This window comes from Plecotus auritus (genome assembly GCF_963455305.1).
Source record: "Plecotus auritus genome assembly, chromosome: 6".
Taxonomy (NCBI): domain Eukaryota; kingdom Metazoa; phylum Chordata; class Mammalia; order Chiroptera; family Vespertilionidae; genus Plecotus; species Plecotus auritus.
This window is the reverse complement of record NC_137773.1, coordinates 63,794,750-63,818,025: the sequence shown is the minus strand read 5'-3', so window position 1 is coordinate 63,818,025 and position 23,276 is coordinate 63,794,750. Positions and strand designations below refer to the sequence as shown.

The following is a 23,276-nucleotide window of genomic DNA, read 5'->3' as shown; positions in this document are numbered from 1 at the left end:
TCTTACCAAAACTTCTGGCTTAGGTCAGTCAAATCTACAACACAGACTCCATAAAACTCAGCAAATGCAGCACAAACTGCAAGGACACCCATACAGGAAACCAGAGTGTGTTACCACACAAAGCCAGAGGAGGAAGCCACGGGGGCGAGGGCTTCATATCTGGATAATCCTGCTCACAATGTCAATGGTGGTGACCAGCTTGCATAGTCAGAATGGAGCCATCCAAAATTGGTTTCAAATGTTCACACTGATGACTCACCACATACCAGGAGAGTATGAAAAATTTATTGCTCACATGATGAGGTTCTGGGGGAGAGAAGGGTGGATATTAGAATAGATCTCAAAATGACTGGGAGCACGGGGAAAAGGGACTAGCTTGTGGTCTTCATGGTGGTTGCTGGGTGCTATTGTTGGGAGCCTGCCCACACTGATGGAAACTTGCCTGATTGAAACTTCCCACCTGCACCCAAGGATGGAGCACCTGGGCTTTCCCATCAGCTTTCCCATGTGTAAGATCAGGGAGGAGAGAAGGGTGAGTCCTAAAAGCTTTCAACATTCAAACATCAAAACTGGAATCAGGATCTTTATTATGTTTTTCCTTTCAATAACACAGGAGGAAATAAGCACATACAAAATTTCATCCAAATTGTCATCACTAGACTCTGATGATGCTGATTGTAAGAGATTCTGAAGAAGATGCAATGGAGAAATAAGGCATAAGTTTTTCTGTAAATGTATCAGCGATTCCATACAAGTATGACTTGTTATTCAAATTATAAAATGAAACCTCTCCCAACTCATAGTCCAGAAAAATGCCAATCATCCGTTGTCCTCTAGGGACAGGGCCACATGTTCGAGTCAAGAGCTGATATTGCCAGTATCCATTGTTTGCCAATGGTGATATGAGAGTATTTCTGAGGAAAGATTCTTTACACACACCTAAGAAATATTCACCTGTGCCTGTTATTTTTACCGCCCAAAAATGCCTGCCAGCATCAATTCCCTCAGAACTAAGGACAGCTGGGTAAGAAGTAAGATCTTGGGGATTAGGAAAACCATGTGGTGTCATATATGTCACACTTCTTCTATCACTTGACATAATGAGGTCTGGATGGACAGTTTTAGGATCCATTGTCAACTCTACCTGAAACGTGAGGATCATTTTATGCAGGCCCAAATAATGTGGGGGGAGAGTAAAAAACTCCTTCTGTAATTCACATGAAAAGATTGTTAGGGTCTCTAGATTCCCATACCTGTTCTGGATACTTTTAATACCAGTGAGTAAATCCAGGTCTGTCTGCAAACACTTCTCTTCTATTTCACTTAACAGATTGCTTAGCCTGAACATATGGTATGAAATTTGCCTTCCATTTTCAATTAGTTTTTCTTCAACATCCTTCTCTTCTATAAGTAGATCGTTATCAATTTCATCTCGCTCTATTTCTAAGAAACACTTAAGTTCTTTACATTCAAAGTCCAATTCCTCCCTCCATTTTTCCATCTTTCTCTTCACTTCCCAAGTATTAGCAACTTGTTTTTTATATACAGTTTCAGCAACTTCAAGGTGATTAGTGAAGGCCCCAATGTGCCTTTTGAGCATCCTCCTGTAACTAGCCGCAGCTTCCTCAATAGGGATTAGGGGGTGATTCTGGTGGTGGGACACGACCCTGCACTGGGCACACATCAGCTCCAGGTCCTTCTCACAGAACAGGGTCAGAACCTCATGGTGCTTCTTACACAGGGATATTTCTTCCTGCAATTTCCTCTGGCTCCCTGAGGTGGGAATCTGCTTAACAATTTCAGTCATGTGACATAATTGGGTGTTCCTCTTCAAGCTCCTGTCAGGGCAGTGGTGGAGGCAGACAGGACAGGGAAAGGTGCCCTGTAGACCTTCCCAGCGCTGGTGGATGCAGGAGGGACAGAAGTTGTGCCCACACTCAGTGGTCACTGGGTCTCTCAGGTGATCCAAGCAGATGGGACAGCTGGCCTCTGCTTGGAGCTTGGCCAGGGAAGCTGCAAAGGCCATTGGCAGTGAAGGTGTCTATCAGAAGAGACTCTCTTCAGTCAGTGTGATCCTCCAGGAGTGAGGAAAGGTGAGAAACTGAGGTCTGCTGAGGCCTCCCTCTCTGTGGAAGTCAGTAGGAGCTTCCAAGAAGAGTTCTAGTAGCCAGATGACATCCAATCTTCTGTCACCTACTCCTTCTGTATTTAATGTCAGGTTGCCCGAAGTGAAGATCAGCTGTGAACTCTGGTCAAAATCCAAGCACCACCCAAGTCATAAGTGGTTTCTTTGGACAAAAGGAGATCAACATTTAAAAGTTCAATCAGCATTCATCTTTCCCACGCTATATGAACAGTATGTCACATAGACGAATTCATTTATCATCACAATATTTAAGAAGGAGTTAGAAGTAAAGTCTATCTATTTTGCAACTTAAAAGGAATTAGACAATCCAGGCAAATTTATCATTGTTCTCAACCATCACAAAAAAAAATGTCTTGTGCTGTGAGGAAGAGAGAAGGATTTGTAAACCCAGGAGTGAGGTCCTGCCTACCTGAGGCTGCTTCTCTGTGGAAGCACCATCATCATGTCTGGCCACGAGGCAAAACACTCAACTAGCCAGTCTAGTTCATTGGATAGAGCATCAGCCTTCAGACTGAAGGGTCCGTATTCTATTCCAGTCAAGGGTACATGTCTGGGTTGCGGGCTCCATCCCCAGTAAGGGGTGTGCAGGAGGCAGCCAATCAATGATTCTTGCTCATCATTCATTCTTCTATCTCTCTCTCCCTTTTCCTTCCTCTCTGAAATCAATAAAAATATATTAAAAAACAAACAAACAAACAAACCCTCAACTGAGGACTTGGGGAATAAGAAGGAAGGAGAATGCATTAAACTCAAAGTCATTGGACAGGACAGCAGTGAGATTCATTTCAAAGTGAAAATGACAACACATCTCAAGAAACCCAAACAATCATGCTGTCTAAGATGGGAGTTCCAATGAACTCGCTCAGGTTTCTCTTGGAGGGTCAGAGAATCACACTCCAAGAGAACTGGGAATGGAGGAAGAAGATGTGAGTGAAGTTTATCAGGAAAAACAGGGGGTCATTCAATGATTTAGATATTCTTTTCTTTTCCCTCAATCCTTTCTTATTTTTAAAAATAGTTCTTTTGTAATGTGGTGTTCCAAATGGAATTGAAAACTGTCTGCCCACCCCCATTTCTTTAAAACCTCTGGTAATTTGAATTCTAGTGCCCATAATTCATTATTGTTTGTTTTCATTGTGCTGAGTTATGGTGATCAAGCCTCAGCCTCCTTCATATTGCCCTCTCCTTTTGAAATATTACATGTGTGCACAGGGAGACCACCCTTTTCAGGACTGTGCATTTTGAGGCTTGTGATAAATGAGGTGGACCAATGCAAGTGATCATAATACTTCTAATTGGCCCGGAAGTCCTAGCATGTGATTGCTTCACTCCTGGACTATGACTTTCAGTGGGAGGTGGGAGTTTTTCAGTGAACTGAACTGTGGAAAACTGACCTTTCATGAGCTTGAAGCTACTTTTAAAATCTGAAGGTCTGACCAAAAGAAGAGACTATCAGGTTAGAGTCAAGATGACAGATAAGGTGAGAGTAAAGACTAACGCCAAAGATGGCTTCACTGAAGAGAAAACATTTTAAGAGTAAAGAAAAATCTTGTCAGAAGATCCCAGAAGAGTTTCAGTTTTCATTAGCATTTAATAAAGTTATTCATGCAGAAGTGTGTGCAACAGAACACTGCTCTTTTTTTATTTTATTTGTACTTTGTGTCAAGGGATATGGGTTTTAAATGGACATTGACTGTATCAGCGTCATTAAAGTAAGCAATATATTTTTTTTTTGGGGGGGGGGGGAATGATATTAGCCAGTAGCTCAGTTGGTTGGAGTATGGTCCAGATGTGTCAAGATTTCAGGTTCAGTTTGTGGACGGGGCAATGAATGCAAAAACAAGTAGAACGAATCTTTCTCTCTCTCCCTCTCTTCCCACCATCCTCCTCACAGTAAAAACCAATTAATAAATAGAAAAAATATATGTATTTTTTATAGAAGAGTGATCAGAGTGCCTCAGTTGGTTGGAGTGTTGTCCCATGCACCACAAGTTCAAGGGTTCCATCTGCAGTTGGGTCATGTAAGAGAGGCAACTAATCAAGGTACCTTTTTCACATTGATATTTCTCTGGCATTCTCTCTCTCTCCCTACCTCTCTAAAAAATAAATAATAAAAAACAGATATCAGCTAGCACATCCACCTCCTATCCTGGGTTATCCTGGTTCTTAGCCATTAAGACCCGCACTGAAATCTACCATCTTCTCTCAGACTCTCAGGCCTTCCAACTACACAATAAACTTTTTTGGGTTTCTTGCTTACAGTAGAACACAGATCATGGGATATCTCAGGGTCCACAACCTTGTTAACCAATACTTTTTAATAAATGTCTTTCCAGATACATACTATTGGTTCTGTTTCTCTGGTAAACCTATAATAATACATAGAGTTAAGTAATCAGTAAAATCCAAACTGTAATAAACTCTACTGAAAATTCTTTTATAAATATAAAGAGAAAATAAAAAAATGTCTTTCTCATTTCCAATCTCTCTCTCTCTTTCTCTCTCTCTCTCTGTCTTCACCCAACCTCTCACTCTCTATAAAAAAATAAAAGAAAAGAATTAAAAATTTTAATGTAGAAGTATGTAAATTAAGAGTCTCTTTTAGAAATGGATAATGAAAAGTTTACAGGTAAAATGGTAGAGATTTCCTGCTCAGAAATGGCAAAAGGTTGATACGACTCTAGGTAGAAGTTGCAAAAAATTAAAGAATATGGGTTCTTCATACATGAGTTCACAACATTTCCTCTCCTATTCTAAAATACTCTATAATTTACTTATAAAAAATTGAACATTTGAATTCTGTTTCATTGTTTCCGTGTGCTCTTCTAGCCAAGAAGCTTTCTCCTACTCTCCTCCTTAAGCTTTATCCCTTCTGCCTTCCCCTCAGAGCTCAGATCCATACCATCTCCTTTCTTCCTCACAGTTGTTTCAGAGTGGTCCCCTTTCTCCACTCCAAATCTATCATCTGCTTTCCTGTTCCCACATCCTATTCCCACCCAACAAATCTCTTCCATGGAGATAAATTGAGATTAAGGGAAGACCAAGGCTGGCATTTAAGTTTCATCTGCTTGTAGGTTATGTGGGCTGGATTTCAGGTCTGAACTGTCTGCCTGTGTCATTGGGGATGGGTTTTTTTATCACCTATTCTTTCAGAGACACATGAAACAGGAAAATAACACTCAACTTCCCTTTCAGTTTGGTGTCAGCATACACTTCAATTGAGGTAAACCTCTTGGAACCTCTGGTTTTAAATAAAAAGAATTTGACACCAGATACTGAGACATTCTAGAAGAGGATTCCCACAGGCAGCTTCACACCAGCATGTTAGGGCACTTTGCATGTGCAGATCTTTGTCACCCCTTAGGTCAGATTGGGATCCTGGTATCTGTATGTTTAACAAGCATTTAAATGACATAGGGCAAGGCTAATTTAGGGACACTAGCAATAATAAAAGCATGTGTCTTAATATAACCTGAATCCAAGATATGATTGGCTTATGAGGTAAAGTCAAGGCCATGGTAGAGTAGCCACCCAGAAAGCCAAGGGTAGGGAGCAATACCTCAGTGACTCTCAGTTTGGTCCCACCTCCTGTACCAGTATCATCCGGACTCCCAGCTTACCTGAAGCCTGCTCCTTTGAGTGAGTCCCTGAAGTGTGTCTCTAAGAAGAGTCTTAGAAGCCAGGCTCCTACCAGTTAAGTGGTTAATAATGTGACCCTGGCCTATATATACACCATAAGAAGGGTGAATCTCTTAAAGACCTCACCCACCAAGGCTCCTCCCTGGAGGTGGGACATGTGGGCCAGAGTGGGGGTACGAGAATGTTCAGAAGTCTGGTTGATGGGATCTCCTCTTATTCCTGCAGGCTAGAGGGGACTAACCTTGTTAATATGCATAATCTAATTTGCACCTTTGTAATCATCCCTTGAACTTCCCTACACCCTTTAATCCCATTTTGCTGAGGAGGAAACTGAAATTAAAAGTAAAATCTTTTCCTGGCTGATTTGGATCAGAGGATAGAGCATCAGCCTGCAAGTGAAGGGTTCCAGATTCGATTACAGACAAGGGCACATACCAGGGTTATGGGTTCAATCCTCAAAGGGAAGCATGCAGGAGGAGCTGATCAATAATTCTCTCTCATCATTGATGTTTCTATCTTTCTCTCCTTCTCCCTTCCTCTCTGAAATCAATAAAATATATTTTAACAAAAAGTTAAAACAGCATGGGCCTGTGGACTGAAAGGTCCCAGGTTTGATTCTGGTCAAGGGCATGGACCAAGTAAGAGGTGTGCAGGAGGCAGCTGATCGATGTTTCTCTCTCATCGATGTTTCTAACTATCTATCCCTCTCCCTTCCTCTCTGTAAAAAAAAAAAAGTTAAAACATTATATGCTACCAATCTATGAAAGAGTGATTCCTACAAAGCAAAACACTAGTACAGAATCACAGTTGATTCTAGTCGATCTCATTGCCAAGAACAGAGTCATTAAGCAACGTGACCTGAAGACTAAATAGTATTCAAGGGACTTTGCTGCTTGATGACTAATGAAATCACTAAAAACTGTTTCAATCAAGTTGTAAGCTTAGGTATAAGACTGCTTTTGGTTACAGTGTGAAGAGACTAGGATATAAATACGTGAAATTTCCTGTTCTAAAAGATATCATCCATGTAGAACAATTGTCTCCTTAAGTCAATTCCATCAGGCAAAGTGTTTCTGTTTTCTAACCCTTCCTATCCACAAAAATGGGATTCACCACACCAACAGTGATGCCTTTACAAATAGTCCTGTAGAAAACATATTTTTTCTGGAAAATGTTGGTAGAAAAATGAATGTGAAAGGTCCTTTGGTGACAACTCAGAGGAAAATGAGGAAAGGGTTATATGACACTGAAGAAAAGGTGACTATCTATACTAATAAAAGGGTAATATGCTAATTAGACTAGGAGACCTTCCAGATGTTCTTCTGGACAAAGCCATGGTGGCGGGGCTGAGGTAGAGGCGGTTAGAGGCCAAGAGGGGAGGGCAGTTGTGGGCAATCAGGACAGGATGGGACGGCAGTTGTGGGTGATCAGGCTGGTGGGGGGCGGCCATAGGGGGTGATCAGCCTGACAGGGGGGGTCAGTTGGGGGTGATCAGAACAGCAGGGGGAGGGGCAGTTTGGAGTGAGCAGGCCAGCAGAGGGGCAGTTGGGGGTGAGCAGGCCAATAGGGGAGGCAGTTGGGGGAGAGCACACTGGCACGGGGGGCAGTTGGGAGTGATCAGGCTGGCAGAGGGGCATTTGGGGGCAAGCAGGCCGGTGGCAGGGGGAAGTTGGGGGCAAGCAGGCCAGCATGCAGAGTGGTTAGGGGCAATCAGGCAGGCAGGCAGGCAGGCAGGTGAGTGGTTAGAAGCCAGCAGTCCCGGATTGCGAAAGGGATGTCTGACTGCCAGTTTAGGCCCAATCCCTGTAAACCAGCAGTAGGACATCCTTGGAGGGGTCCCAGATTGGAGAGGGTTCAGGCCGGGCTGAGAGACACCCCACCACTTGCACGAATTTCGTGCACTGGGCCTCTAGTTGTTGTATAGTGGCAGAAAACAGCTTAGTTGTATAGTACTGTTGTGTGGAAGGCAGACTTTGTAAGTGATGAACTGCTGAGGAGAGTAATCCTCTGGGGCTGCAGACTCCACCCTCTGGGTCCATATTATTCCTACTTTAAGAATAACAGTTAATATACCATGTTTAACTGAAATTTAAACCCGTGATGTACTTGGGTTATTTAAGTAACCATAGCAACTGAATTTTGTTCCCGTTGAAATATTGTTACGTGTGACTTGAATGTGTGTCTACTGTAAACATACCCTGTTGTCATCACTGGATGTCACAATGTCACACCCATCAGTTGAGTAACTCCTAGGGCCCTGGCCAGTTGGCTCAGGTGGCTGAGCATTGTCCCATGGCCCAAAAGGTGGCCAGTTTGATTCCCAGTCAGGGTACATGCCTAGGTTGCAGTTTCAGTTCCAGTGTAGCATGTATGGGAGGCAACCAATTGATGTTTCTCTTTCCCTCTCTCTGTCTCCATTCCTCTCACTCTAAAATCAGTAAAAGCATATATTTTTTTATTTATTTTTATTTTTTTTCTTAAATATATTTTTATTGGTATTTTACAGAGAGGAAGGGAGAGGGATAGAGAGCTAGAAACATTGATGAGAGAGAAACATCGATCAGCTGCCTCCTGCACACCTCCCACTGGGGATGTGCCCACAACCAAGGTACATGCCCTTGACCAGAATCGAACCTGGGACCCTTCAGTTCGCAGGCCGACGCTCTATCCACTGAGCCAAACCGGTTTCGGCAAAGCATATATTTTTTTAAATAAACAAGTCCTAAGAACTATTTATTTATTTAGGGTTATTTTTTAAAATAAAGAAGTGTTTTTTTTAAAAGGTAGCTCTGAGCACCATCTGGTTTGGCTCAGTGGATAGAGCTTCAGCCTGCTCCCTGAAGGGTCCCAGGTTCAATTCGGATCAGGAGCACATACTTAGGTTGTGGGATCCATTCCCAGTGGGGGTTGTGCAGAGGCAGGGAATGAATGATTCTCTCTCAATATTGATGTTTCTATCTCTCTCTCTCCCTCTCACATCCTCTCTGAAATCAATAAAAATATATATTTTTAAAAAAGGTAGCTCTAAAAAAAAAAAGGTAGCTCTGAGTCTACTTGTCCACACAAGTCTCTCCCAATTATGCTTTTTATCCCTTTGTGTATAGAATTACTCAATGATTCATTTTTGAATGAATCACCAAAATTTCAAAATAATAGTGCTTTATATTTCTACCTAATAAATAGTGTCTTAAGACTTTACTTAAAAGAAATATCTTCTTTATACCTGACTTATTGAACAACTGCTATAGGATTAAGTCTAACTACTGTAAATTCCTATGGTAATATTTTTACCAGTTCTACTGAAAGACTTTTCATTCTAGCACTCATCATTAATGTACATTTCACTAATGTCTAATTGGAATAAGAAATTGTGGCAAACAGCAGATTTTCACCTCCCAATACATGCATTCTTTTTCACCCCTTGCAGAGAAGTAGGGCCTTGCAATGACTTTTAGAAAGTGGAATAAGAGAAAAGAGTGTGTCTCTTCCCGGTGTTGGCCTTCAATGCTCAGGGTGGCCCTTCAGTGCTCCCTCTTTCCCTAGTTGTAGTGACCCAGTGCTGTGACAACACGTGACTGAGGGAGTTAGATCCCTGGGTGGGTAATGGGGCAGCGCCTGCTGGCTTACACTGCACTTTACAAGAGTAAGCACCTGAGACCACCACAGCATAGGAGGGCGACTCTGATCAGTGCAGTGGTCCCTTGTACCTCAATGAAAGCTCTGCTGAGGATCTTTTCAAGTTATGGAGACAGACAAAGAGAGATATGCAAACTACAACTTTATTTCCAAACATTGTAACAATACCATACAGACATCCATACAGAAGCATGTTTCAAAGGTTGACAATTTCACATAATGTCAAAAACGAGTATGTGACTTTTGGAGGTCATACAGTGGTTGTCAAAGGCAGGTTTACAGCCCTGGACAGGGGGCTCAGTTCATTGGAATGTCTTGTCATTCACCAAAAAGTTTGCAAATTTGATTCCAGTCAGAGCACAAAGGTTTCAGGTTCAATCCCCAGTCAAGGTAAGTATGGGAAGAAACTGATGGATGCTTCTCTCTCACATTGATGTTTCTCTCTCTGTCTCTGTCTCTGTCTCTGTCTCTGTCTATCTCCCTTCCTCTCTATATATATCAATAAACATAATCAGGTGAGAATTTAAAAAAAGAAATATGTTTACAGTTGTTAGTAGGCAAAAGTTTATCTTTGTATTACTTGTAACTAATTACTGTACATATTTGTAACACTACTGTCAACCAGCTTTAGCTCAGCCCTTACATTAAATTTTTGTAAAACATGAGACAAAATCAAGACAACTAGAATTCCCAAAAATTACATGGGAGATAATAAATAGTAAATAGAATGTTTTTCTTATAGAAACTTGACTAAGGAAAGTTAAATCTGCAACACAGACACCATAGAACTCAGAAAATGCAGCACAAACTGCAAGGATCCAGGGTGTGTTACCACATAAAGCCAGAGAAAGAAGCTCTGGTGGGTGTGCTTCATATCTGGAAAATTCTGCTCACAATGTCAATGGTTGTGATCAGCTTGCATAGTCAGGGTGGAGTCATCCAAAATTGGTTTCAAATGTTCACACTGATGATGACTCACCACATACCAGAAGAGTATGAATAAGTTTATTGTTCACATGATGAGGTTTTGTGGGGTCAGTGGATCTTAGAGTAGGAACCAAAATGACTGAGAGCACAGGGAAAAGGGACTAACTTGTGGTGTTCATGTTGGTTGCTGGGTGCTATTGGCGGGAGCCTGCCCACACTGATGGAAACTTGTTTGATTGGAACTTCCCACCTGCACCCAAGGATGGAGAACCTGGACTTCCTCATCAGTTTCCCAAGTGTAAGGTCAGGGGGGAGAGAATGGAGAGTCCTTAAACCTTTCAACATTCAAATATCAAAACAGGAATCATGATCTTGATTATAAGTATTTGTTTCAGTAAAAATGGAAGAGAATAAGCAATACAAAATTTCCCACAAATTGTTCATCACTTCACTCATAAGATACTGATTGTAAGAGATTCTGAAGAAGATGCAATGGAGAAATAAGGCATAAGTTTTTCTGCAAATGTATTTGTGAATCCATACATGTATGACCTGTTATTCAAATTATAAAATGAAACCTCTCCCAACTCATAGTCTAGAAAAATGCCAATCTTACATTGTCCTCTAGGGAAAAGGCCGAATGTACCAGTCCACTGCTGATATCACCAGCATCCATTGCTTGGGGATGGTAATATGTGACTATTTCTGAGGAAAGATTCCTTACAGACACCTAAGAAACATTCACCTGTGCCTCCTATGTTTACATCCCAAAAATGCCTGCCAGCATCAAATCCCTCAGAACTCAGGACAGCTGAGTAAGCAGTAAGTGCCTGGGGATTAGGAAGACCAACTGATGTCCTATATATCACATTTTTTTTCTATCTCTTGAGATAATGAGACTTGGATGGGCAGTTTCAGGATCCAGTGTCAAATCTACCTGAAATGTGCGAATCATTTTATGCAGGCCCAAATAATGTGGGGGGAGAGAGCAGTTCTCCTCCTTTAATTCACATGAAAACACTGCTGGGGTCTCTAGGTTTCCATACCTGTTGTGGATCCTTTCAATACCTATGAGTAAATCCAGGTCTGTCTGCAAACACTTCTCTTCTATTTCACCTAACAGAGTGTTTAGCCTGAACATATGGTATGAAAATTGTCTTCCATTTTCAGGTAGTTTTTCTTCAATATCCTTCTCTTCTCTAAGTAGACTGATATTAACATTATACCTCTCTATTTCAAAGGAATACTTAAGTTCTTTACATTCATAATATAATTCCTCCCTGAACTTATCCATCTTTCTCTTCACTTTGAAAGTTTTTGCAATTTGGTTTTCATATTCCATTTTAGTATCTTCAAGGTGATTAGTCGGGAACTCAATGTACCTTTTGAGCATCCCCCTGTGACTAGCTGCAGCTTCTTCAATGGGTATCAGGGGGTGATCCCCGTGATCAGACGAGACCCTGCATTGGGCACACATCAGCTCCAGGTCCTTCTCACAGAACAGAGCCAGAACCTCACAGTGCTTTTTACACAGGGGTTCCTCTTGCCTTTTCCTCTTTCCCCTTATGGTGGGAATCTGCTGAACAATCTCAATCATGTGACATAATTGGGTGTTCTGCTTCAAGCTCCTGTCAGGGCAGTGGTGGAGGCAGACAGGACAGGGAAATGTGCCCTGTAGACTTTCCCAGCGCTGGTGGATGCAGGAGGGACAGAAGTTGTGCCCACACTCAGTGGTCACTGGGTCTCTCAGGTGATCCAGGCAGATGGGACAGCTGGCCTCTGCTTGGAGCTCGGCCAGGGAAGCTGCAAAGGCCATTGGCAGTGAAGGTGTCTATCAGAAGAGACTCTCTTCAGTCAGTGTGATCCTCCAGGAGTGAGGAAAAGTGAGAAGCTGAGGTCTGCTGAGGCCTCCCTCTCTGTGGAAGGCACTAGGAGTTTCCCAGAAGAGTTCCAGCCACCAGCTGATGTCCAGTCTTCTTGCCGCCCTCTCCTGTATTTAACACCACATTGCACAAGGGACGTAGACTGCTCCTGGTCAAAAACCAAGCTCAATCCAAGTCATATGTGGTTTCTGAGGATAAATGATATTGCCATTTAAAGGACAGTTCAAGCAGCAGTAACATCAGGTAAACAAAATCACTTATCATGACAACATCTAAGGAGATGTTTGCAAGGAAAACTATTATCTATTTTGTGACTCTAAAGGAATTAATTGATTTAGGGAAAATTATCATTATCAACTATCACAGAAAGAGTGACAAACAGATATCAGAGAACCGTTGAAGGGATGACATAACATTATTTGTGAAAAAGTTTTTCCAGACAAATGAACCTAAATCTCATGAAACATGTTCCAAACCACTTATTTACAGAAAATATGAGGAGTGGAGAAACATGTGAAGAATTACCTTCACATGTTTCAATTCTAACATGTCAACTTGATTGGTCCACTGGATAGCCAGGTAAACACTAGTTCTGGTGTGACTGTGAGGAGATTTCTGAGAGAAATTAGTATTTGAATCTGTGGATGAGCAAAGAAGGTGGCCCAACCCAATGTCAATGGGGATCATCCAATCCACTGAGGGCCTGAAGAGAACAAAAACTGGGCAAGGCTGAATTCACTCTCTGCTGGACTCAATAAGCTAGCACACCCACCTCCTGTCTTGGGTGCTGCTGGTTCTCAGCCCCTCAGAACCCCACTGGAATCTGTACCATCTGCTCTCAGACTCTCAGGCCTTCCATCTATACCACTGTCTTTCCTGGGTCTCCTGCTGGCAGACTGTAGACCATGGGACATCTCAGGCCCCAAAACCTTGTGGGCCACTGCTTTTTTTTTTTTTAATTGAGCCACTGCTTTTTAATAAAAGTCTTTTTAGATTCATATTACTGGCTCTGTTTCTCTGGTAAACCTTTAATAATACACTAAATAACCAGTAAATCCCAGATGGTAGTAGACTCTACTGAAAATTCTATCATATTCCTTCAACACAAGGAATGATTTTTTATGATTTTTTCTCATCATTGTTATTTCTATCCCTCTCCCTTCCTCTCTGAAATCAATAAAAATATATTTTTAAAAAACACAGGGAAGGAGGTTGTAGAAATTAAAACAGACTTCAAAGCCACACTACTCAGTTATTTATGTATAAATCTAATCCCGTTTCATTTTGGAATATTTGATCATAATTCAATTGGAAGTTGGATATTTGAGGATTGAAAAAAACCCTGACTGATAATTATGTGCCATTGAGATATTGAATGGCATTAGAAGTATGTAAATTGCCATGCTCCATAGCTCCATTGGTCCCAATATGACAAGGTTGGATCCCAGGACAGGGCGCTTAGAAAGAGCAAACAATGAAAGCATGGCTAAATGGAACAACAGATCAATGTAACTTCCTCTTAATCATTCTCTCTCTCTTTCCCCCTCTCTCTCTCCCTCACTCACTCTCTCTCTCTCCCCGTGTGTGTCTCCCTCTCTCTCTCACTCTGTCTTTATTCCTTCATATCCCTATCAAAAAAATTTTTAAGCAAAGTAATTTAAAAAATATTTTAACATAGAGCTATGTAAATTAAGAGTCACTTTTAGAAATATATAATAAAAATTTAGAAAGTAAAATCATAGGTATGACATGCACAGAAATGGGGAAAGGTTGGTACAACTATAGGTAGAAGTGCAAAAAGATTAGTTATAGCATATAGTTTCTTCACGCATGAGTTCTTAGTATTTTCTCTCCAATTCTGGATACCTAGAATATTCTGTAACTTAATTTTTTAAATTGGCCTTTTGAATACTATTTCAGTGTTTCTCTGCTCTCTAACAGCCAAAAATTTTTCTCCTACTCCCTTTCTTAAGCTTCATCCATGTTACTTCATCTGAGTTCTCAGATCCATCCATCTCCTTCCTTCCTCACAGTTGTTTCAAACTGGCCCCCTTTTCCCTCCACTTCAAATCCATCATCTTCTTCCCTGTTCTCACTTCCAATTCCCACCCAACAAATCTCTTCTATGGAGATAAATGGAGACTAAGGAAACACCAAGGCTGGCATTAGAGTTCCATCTGCTTGTAGGTTATGTGGGATGGATTTCAGGTCTGAACTGAATGCCTGTGTCCTGGGGATGGGTTTTTATTCCCTATTCTTTCAGCGACACATGAAACAGGAAAATAACAGCTTCCCTGTCAGGTTGGTGTCCGCATACACTTCAGTTTAGGTAAACCTCTTGGAACCTCTGGTTTTAAAAAATAAGAATTGATCACTAGATACAACTGACATTCTGGAAAGCTGTTCCAAATAAGGCTTCTGACCAGCACCTATGGATGTGTTATCACACACCCATATCAGTCACCTCTTAGATCAGATGGGGGTCACAGTAACTGTGTTTTTACCAAGTACTTACATGATTTAGGTCCAGCTCACCTAAAAATTAGAAAAATAATAAAAGCATGTGTCTTATATTTACCTGAATCCAAGTTAGGATTGGCTTGCCAATTGAGGTCCACGTCCTGCTAGAGCAGCAGCATAGGAATCCAAGGCTTTCACAGACTCACACTTCCCTCAAGCACATACTCTGGATCCCCAGCTCACCTGGTGCCAGCTTTCTGTGGGCCAGTCTGTGGACTGAGTCTCCAGGAAGGGTCTGGGATGTGTCTTGTACCAGTTGTGAAGTTAGTGCTGTGACCCTGGCATCTATATACACTGCTAGGAGGGTGGAACTATGAGGACTTCCCTCATCAGACTGGTGGCTCTGCCCTGGAGGAGGGAAACGTGCCAGGTGGGGCTTAGCAGCTGTTCAGAGTTCCTGGTGGGTGGGAGGGGGTGGATCTCCTTGAGATCAGCTCAGCAGAGGCCTGCAGCTCTTCATTTGCATGGTCTTAGGTGGACTTTTGGGATTCCCGGCCCACCCTCTCAACACCCTTTAATCCCATCTTTGCTCATTAAGAAGTAGACTCCTGAAGGCTAAGGGAGCCCCATTTCTTTTCTCACCTTGGAATGTGAGAAGCCCACCAGTTTCACCCCCTGTCATCCCCAGCACTCTGCAGTCCTGCCCTCTCTCCCCACACTCAGGGCATGGCACCCACTGCCACAGCACCTTTGCACAGGCAGGTTAGTCCATGGCAGCCCCTTGCCCCTTATACATGGTTTACCCCTTGCACTGGCATTCTTTCTTCAAGTCCCAGCCTAATTGTTACTTTCATTGAGAAGCATTCTTTGAGCTGTAAAATTCTTTATTAATTAATTTGTGTCATATTGCTTATTAGGGAATTTGGTTTTTATATTGACTGCCAAAAATTTACCGAGTTTCTTTTTTAAAATTTATTTTTAATTATGGTTGACACCATCCTCATTCTTTAAAAATTAAACATTTGCTGAGTTGGTGTGCCTCAGTCGCTGAGCATGGACCTATGAACCTGGAGGTCGAAGTACATTTCCAGGTAACAGCACATGCTTGGGTTTCCAATTTGATCTCTATGGGGGGCATGCAGGAGGCAGCCTTTCCATGATTCTCTCTCATCCTTGATGTTTTTATCTATCTCTCCCTTTCTCTTCCTCTCTATGCTACCAATCTATAAAAGAGTGATTCCTATGAAGCAAAAAACTAGTGCAGAAACAGTTGATTCATTTCAATTCTATTGCCAAGAAGAAAGTCTTTAAGCAAAGAGACATAAATAATATAGAAATAGTATTCAAGGGACTTTGCTGTAAGATGACTAATGAAATTACTAAAACCTGTTTCAATCAAGTTGTAAGCTCAGGTATAAGACTGCTTTTTGTTACAGTGTCAAGAGTAGACCGGGATATAAATTTTTGAAATTTCCTATCCTAAAGGAACAATTCCATTGGGATTCTGTCCCTCCCCACTAAGTATTTCTGTTTTCTAAGCCTTACTACACACAGAAATAGGATTTACCAGCCCAACAGTGAGGCTTTTACAAATAAGATAAATTAGCCCTGGAGAAGACATACATTTTCCGGAAAATGTCAGTAGAAAAATGAATGTGAAATATCCATTGGTGACAACACAGAGGAAAATGAGGAACGTGTTACATGACACTGAAGAAAAGGTGATTGTTGTATAGTGATAGAAAACATAGCTTAGTTGTGTGGTACCATGGTGTGGAAGGCAGACTTGTTAAGTGATGAACTGCTGAGGAGAGTAATCCTCTAGGGGTGGAGACTCCACCCTCTGGGTCCATATTATTCCTACTTTAAGAATTACAGTTCAGACCTGACTGGTTTGGCTCAGTGGATAGAGCATCGGCCTGCCGACTGAAGGGTCCCAGGTTCAATTCCAATCAAGGGCATGTACCTTGGTTTCGGGCACATCCCCGGTGGGAGGTGTGCAGGAGGCAGCTGATCGATGTTTCTCTCTCATTGATGTTTCTAACTCTCTATCCCTCTCTCTTTCTCTCTGTAAAAAAAAAATCAATGAAATTAAAAAAAAAAAGAATTACAGTTCATAAACCATGTTTAACTGAAATTTAAACCAGTGATGTACTTGTGTTAAGTAACCATAGCAACTGAATTTTCTGCTGGTTGAAATATTGTTACATGTGAATTGCCTTTCTGAGTTTGTGCTATAAACATACCTAATGCCACCACTGGCTTTCACAATGTCATACCTGTCATTTGAGTAACTCCTAGGGCCCTGGTCACGGTGGTTCAGTTGGTTGAGTGTTGCCCCATGGCCTGAAAGGTGGCCAGTTTGATTCCTTGTCAGGGCACCTGCCCAGGTTGCAGTTTCAATTCCAGGTCAGGGCATGTATGGGAGGCAACCGATTGATGTTTCTCTTTCTCTCTCCCCATCTCCCTTTCTCTCTAAAAACAATAAAAATGTATTTTTTAACAAAATGATCATAAGAATTATTTTTTTAAAAAGGCAGTTCCTGCCCAAGCTGGTTTGGCTCTGTGGATAGAGTGTCGGCCTGCTGGCTTAAGGGTTCTGGGTTTGATTCCAGTCAAGGGCACATGCCCTGGTTGTGGACTCTATCCCCAGTAGAGGCAGTCAATCAATGATTCTCTCTCATCATTGATATTTCTATCTTTCTCTCCCTCTCCCTTCCTCTCTGAAATCAATAAAAATATATTTTAAAAAATTAAAAATTTTTTTTTTCTTTTTGTAAATCCTCATCTGAGAATATTTTTCCATTGATTTTTAGAGAGTGGGAGGGAGGGGAGAGACAGATAGAAATATCGATGTGAGAGAGATACATCAATTGGTTGCCTCCCACACAAGCCCTGAACAGGGCCAGGGGATCTGCATCTGAAATCCACGCCCTGGACTGGAATCAAACCCGGGACCTTTCAGTCCTCAGGCCAATGATCTATCCACTGAGCCAATCTGGCTAGGGCTAAAATAAAAATTTTAAAAAAAGGTATCTTCTAGCTACTTAACCACAGAAGTCTCTCCCATATATGTTTTTTATCTCATTATGTTTACACATTGGTCTCAAGGATTCATTTTCTAATAAATCACAAAATTTCAAATTAGTTGTGTTTTATATTTCTACCAAATACAGAATGTTTCAAGGCTTTTTTAGTTAAAAGAAATATCTTCTTCATTGGAGGAAGTTATTAAACAACTGCTAGCCCTAACTGGTTTGGCTCAGTGGATAGAGCGTAGGCCTGCGGACTGAAGGGTCCCAGGTTCGATTCTGGTCAAGTGCATGTACCTTGGTTGCAGGCACATCCCCAGTAGGGGGTGTACAGGAGGCAGCTGATCGATGTCTCTTTCTCATCGATGTTTCTCTCTATCCCTCTCCCTTCCTCTCTGTAAAAAATCAATAAAATATATTTAAAAAAAAAAAACTGCTATAGGATTAAGTGAAACTATTGTAAATGTATGTTAATCTATTTATAAGTTATAATGAAAGACATTTCATTCTAGGACTAATCTTTAATGTACATTTCACTAATGTCTAATTGGATTCAGGAATTGTGGCAAATAGTAGCTTTTCACCTCACAATACATGCATTCTTCTTCACCGTTTGCAGATAAGTAGGACCTTGAAATTATTTTTAAAAAATGGAAAAAGAGAAAAGTGTGTGTCTCTTCCTGGTGTTGGCCTTCAAGGCTCAGTGTGGCCCTTCAGTGCTCCCTCTTTCTCTAGCTGTACTGACCCAGTGCTGTGACAACACATGACTGAGGGAATTTGATTCCTGGGTGGGAAATGGAGCAGCGCCCTGCCAACCCATATTGAACTTTACAAGAATAAGTACTAGGTTGTTTTGCTAAGCAACTGAGATTACCACAGCATAACATGGCTACTCTGGACAGTGAAATGGTCCCTTGTACCTCAATAAAAACTTTGCTGGGCATCTTTTCAAGTTATGGAGAGACAAACAGTACAGAGATATGCAAAGTAAAGCTTTATTTTCAAGCATTTGTAAACAATACACATACAGGCATCCAAACAGAAGCATGTTCTAAAAGGCTGGCAATTTCACATAATGTCAAAAATGAGTATATGACATTTGCAGGTGATGGGGGGGGGGACCTATAACCTCATAGATCGAGCACCTGAATCAATCTGAAAAATAACCGTATTATTTTAATTCTTAGAACACATATACTTATGTGAATAGGGGATTAAGTTTCTTACATGTGAATAGGAGGTTAAGTTTTTCTTAGTTTCCTTTTCAAGGACTGTGTGAAGGGATTGGGGAGGTGACTCAGTTGTGAACCCAGCAAGCAGAACCCACCAGCATGGTCAAGCCAACCCACCAGGAGTCAAAACATCATCTCATCAACATCATCTCATAGCCTGATGACTAATTACAATAGCTGATGTCTGCGGACCCCCAGGCTAGCATGTAGCTACATTCCTCACCTCAGCCCCTCCCCCTTTATAATCCTGTCCCCTGAATCTTGCTGGAAGGCAGGATTTGATGCTTGTAAGCAACTTGTCTTGGCTGTCTAGCCTTCTCAATAAACACCTAATATGATGATTCAACCCTGCCTCCATTATTGGACACAGCGACAGGCAGCCCGAGCCCAACCAGGGGTTTCCATGTAACACAGGTCATACAGGATGGTCAAAGGTAGGTTTATAGTCCTGGCCAGGTGGCTAAGTTTGTTGAAATGTTGTCTCATATACCAAAATGATGCAGGTTCAATTCCCAGTCATGGCACATAGGTTTCATGTTCAATCCCTGGTCATAGCGCCTATGGGAAGCAACCGATAGATGTTTCTCTCTCACATCAATGTCTGTCTGTCTCTCTCTCTCTCTCTCCATTCCTCTCTATATTTATCAATAAATATATCATCAGGTGAGGATATTTAAACAAAAGTATGTTTACAGTTAGTACACAAAAGTTTATTCTGATATTTTTTATTAATTACTGTATTATTTGTAACACTACTGTCAACCTGCTTTTGCTCATCCCTGTACATAAAAAGTTTATAAAACAGGAGACAAAAGCAAGACAACAAGAATTCTCAAAAATAATAAAAATAAAAAGTAAGTAGAATATGTTTCTTATCGAAACTTCTGACTTAGGTCAATTAAATCTAAACACAGCCTCCATAGAACTCAGAAAATGCAGAACAAGCTGAAAGGACACCTTTGCCTAGGGAACCAGAGTGTGTTACAACACAAAGCCAGAGGAGGATGCCTGGTGGGGGTGCTTCATATCTGTAAAATCCTGTTCACAATGCCAATGGTGGTGACCAGATTGCATGGTCAGGGTGGAAGCCATTCAAAATTGGTTTCAACTATTCACACTGATGATGACTCACCACATACCAGAAGAGTATAAAAAAGTTTATTACTCACATGACAAGGTTTTTGGGGGAGAGTAAAGTGGGTCTCAGAGGAGGTCCCAAAATGAGAGCACAGGGAAAAGGGACTAGTTTGTTGTTTATGGTGGTTACTGGGTGCTGTTGGTGAGAGCATACTGGCACTACAGGGGCTTGCTTCAATGCAACTTCCCACCTGCACCAAAGGCTTTCTCATTAGTTTTCCCAGGCATGAGGTAAAGGAAGAAGAGAAGGGTGAATACTAAATACTTTAAAGAAACATCAAAACTGAAATCAGAATCTTTATACAAGCATTCCTTTCAATAACAAGGGAAGAAAATAACCACATACAAAATTTCCTCCAAGTTTTTCATCATTCATCTCTGATAATGAATGTAAGAGATTTTGACGAAGGTGCACTAGAGAAATAAGGCATAAGTTTTTCCCTAAACTTACCAGTGAATCCATACAAGTATGACCCATTATTCAAATTATAAAATGAAACATCTCCCAACTCATAGTCCAGAAAAATACCAACCCGCATGATATGTCCTCTAGGGCATGTTCCACATATACTAGCGCAAAGATCAATGTGCCTGCAGCTATTGCTTGGGGATGGAGATATCAGACTATTTATGAGGCAAGATTCTTTACACACACCTAAGGACCATTCACCTGTGCCTCTTACTTCTACCTGCCAAAAATGCCTGCCAGCATCAAATCCCTCAGAACTCAGGACAGCTGGGTAAGAAGTAAGTGCCTGGGAATTAGGAAGACCATCTGGCGTCTTATATGTAACACTTTTTCTATCTTTTGAGATAATGAGACTTGGATGGGCAGTTTCAGGATCCAGTGTCAAATCTACCTGAAACGTGCTGATCATTTTATACAGGCCCAAATAATGTGGGGGGAGATTGCAACTCTCCTTCTTTAATGTATATGAAAAGACTGCTGGGGTCTCTAGCTTTTCATACCTATTGTGGATATCTTTAATACCTGTGAGTAAATCCACATCTGCCTGCAAATACTTCTCTGCTATTTCACTTAAAAGATTGTTTAGCATGAACATATGGTTTGAAATTTGTCTTCTGTTTTCAGTTAGTTTTTCTTCAACATCCTTTTCTTCTATAAGTAGACCAGCATTACATACATCGTGCTCTATTTGTAAGGAACACTTCAGTTCTTTACATTCATACTGCAATTCTTTCCTCCAACTTTCCATCTTTTTCTGCACTTCAAATTCTTTTGCAATTTGTTTTTCATATTCCGTTTCAGCATCTTCAACCTCCACCATCAGCGCCCCAATATATCTTTTGAGCTTCCTCCTGTAACTAGTAGCAGCTTCCTCAATGGGTATCAGGGACTGATCCTGGTGCTCTAAGGGGTCTTTGCAATGAGGACACGACATCTCCTGGGCCCTGCAATGAGGACACAACATCTCCTGGGCCCTGTCACAAAAAAGTGTTACAACTTCATTGTGCTTCCCACACAGGGGTTTTTCTTCCTGTAATTTCCTCTGGCTCCCTGAGGCGGAGATCTGCGTAACAATTTCAATCATGTGACATATTTGGGTGTTCCTCTTTAAGTTCCTGTCAGGGCAGTGGTGGAGGCAGACAGGACACGGAAAGGTGCCCGGTAGATCTTCCCAGCGCTGGTGGATGCAGGAGTGACAGAAGGTGTGCCCACATTCAATGGTCACTGGGTCTCTCAGGTAATCCAGGCAGATGGGGCAACTGGCCTCTGCCTGGAGCTCAGCCAGGGAAGCTGCAGACTCCATTGTGCAGTGAAGGTATCTGACCCAAGACACTCTCTTCAGCAGTGTGATCCTCCAGGAGTGAGGAAAGTGAGAAGCTGAAGTCTGCTCTGTGTGCAATGCAGTAGGAGAGTCCAAGAAGAGTCCTACTTTTCAGTCGATGCCTAGACTTCCTGTCACTCTTGCCTGTATTTAATGCCTTCTCCCCCAATTGAACATGGGCTGTGGAGTCCTTGTGGTCAAAAACTCAGCACAATCTAAATCATATGTGGTTTCTGTGGACAGAACAATATTGCCATTTAAACAGTTCAATCAGCAATTAATCCTTACATTCCTATATAAAAAAGTATCTCTGGTAAACCAAATTATTTACCAGGACAATATTTAAGGAGGAGTTAGCAATGAAGACTATCATCTATTTTGCAACTCTAAATGAATTAACTGTTCTAGGGAAATTTATCATTGGCCTCAACTATCAGAAAAAGATGCCCTCGATGGTTTGGCTCAGTGGTTGAGCATCGACCTATGAACCAGGTCAGGGTTCTATTCCTGGTCAGGCTTTTTTCCAGGTTGTGGGCTGGATCCCCTGTGTGAGGCATGCAGAGGCAGCCGATCAATGATTCTCTCTTATCATTGATGTTTCTATCTCCTTCCTCTCTGAAATCAATAAAAATATATTTTAAGAAAAGAGTGACAAAACACATATCATAGAATTGTTGAGGGGACTACATAACACTATTTGTGAAGAAGTTTTGACAGAAAAATGAACCTAAATCTCTACAGAGTTCCAAAACACCTATTTATAGGAAATATAAGGGATGGAGAAACCAGTGAAGGATAATCATGTTAAACTTGATTGGGCCACAGGAGGTGCAGATAGCAGGTGAAAAACTTGTTCTGGGTGTTACTGTGAGGAGATTTCTGGGAGAGATAGTATTTGAATCCATGGATGAGTTAAGCAGATAGCCCTCACCAATGTCAGTGGGCATCATCCAATCCACTGAGGGCCTACAGAGACCAAAAACTGAGGAAAGTCTGAATTCACTCTCTGCTGGACTGAATAAGCTAGCACATCTACCTCCTATTCTGGGTGCTCCTAGTTTTCAGTCCTTCAGACCCATACTGGAATTGGTACAATCTGTTCTCAGACCCTCAGGCCTTCCAACTACACACCGTCTTTCCTGGTCTCCTGTTTGAAGAATACAGATCATGGGACATCTCAGGCTCCACAACCTTGTGAGGCAATACTTTTTAATAAATGTCTTTCTAGATTCATATTATTGTCTCTGTTTCTCTGGTAAACCTTTATTAATATACTGAGTAATTAGTGAAATCCAGACTGATAAACTACTGAAAAGTTGACCATGTTTTTCGACACAAATGTAAAAAGAAAATAAAAAAACCTATGAAGGAAAAATACAGAAATTAAAGTACAT

The 23,276-nt window shown here is 41.4% G+C and overlaps 3 protein-coding genes across 3 annotated transcripts; all 3 read right to left on the bottom strand.

The window, feature by feature from the left end:
* Nucleotides 1–655: 655 nt before the first annotated feature.
* Nucleotides 656–2,026, bottom strand: LOC308251534 (tripartite motif-containing protein 60-like; the record flags this gene model as incomplete). Its single annotated transcript, XM_080675105.1, has 1 exon — nucleotides 656–2,026. The coding sequence occupies one exon, from the start codon at nucleotides 2,024–2,026 to the stop codon at nucleotides 656–658; it is 1,371 nt and encodes a 456-aa protein (XP_080531231.1).
* Nucleotides 2,027–10,800: 8,774 nt separating this feature from the next.
* Nucleotides 10,801–12,164, bottom strand: LOC308251664 (tripartite motif-containing protein 60-like; the record flags this gene model as incomplete). Its single annotated transcript, XM_080675401.1, is given in 3 exon segments — nucleotides 10,801–11,010; nucleotides 11,014–11,226; nucleotides 11,229–12,164. Coding segments are annotated over 3 exon segments (1,359 nt in total).
* Nucleotides 12,165–20,460: 8,296 nt separating this feature from the next.
* On the bottom strand, nucleotides 20,461–21,864 carry LOC308251532 (tripartite motif-containing protein 75-like; the record flags this gene model as incomplete). Its single annotated transcript, XM_080675103.1, has 1 exon — nucleotides 20,461–21,864. The coding sequence occupies one exon, from the start codon at nucleotides 21,862–21,864 to the stop codon at nucleotides 20,461–20,463; it is 1,404 nt and encodes a 467-aa protein (XP_080531229.1).
* Nucleotides 21,865–23,276: the final 1,412 nt, after the last annotated feature.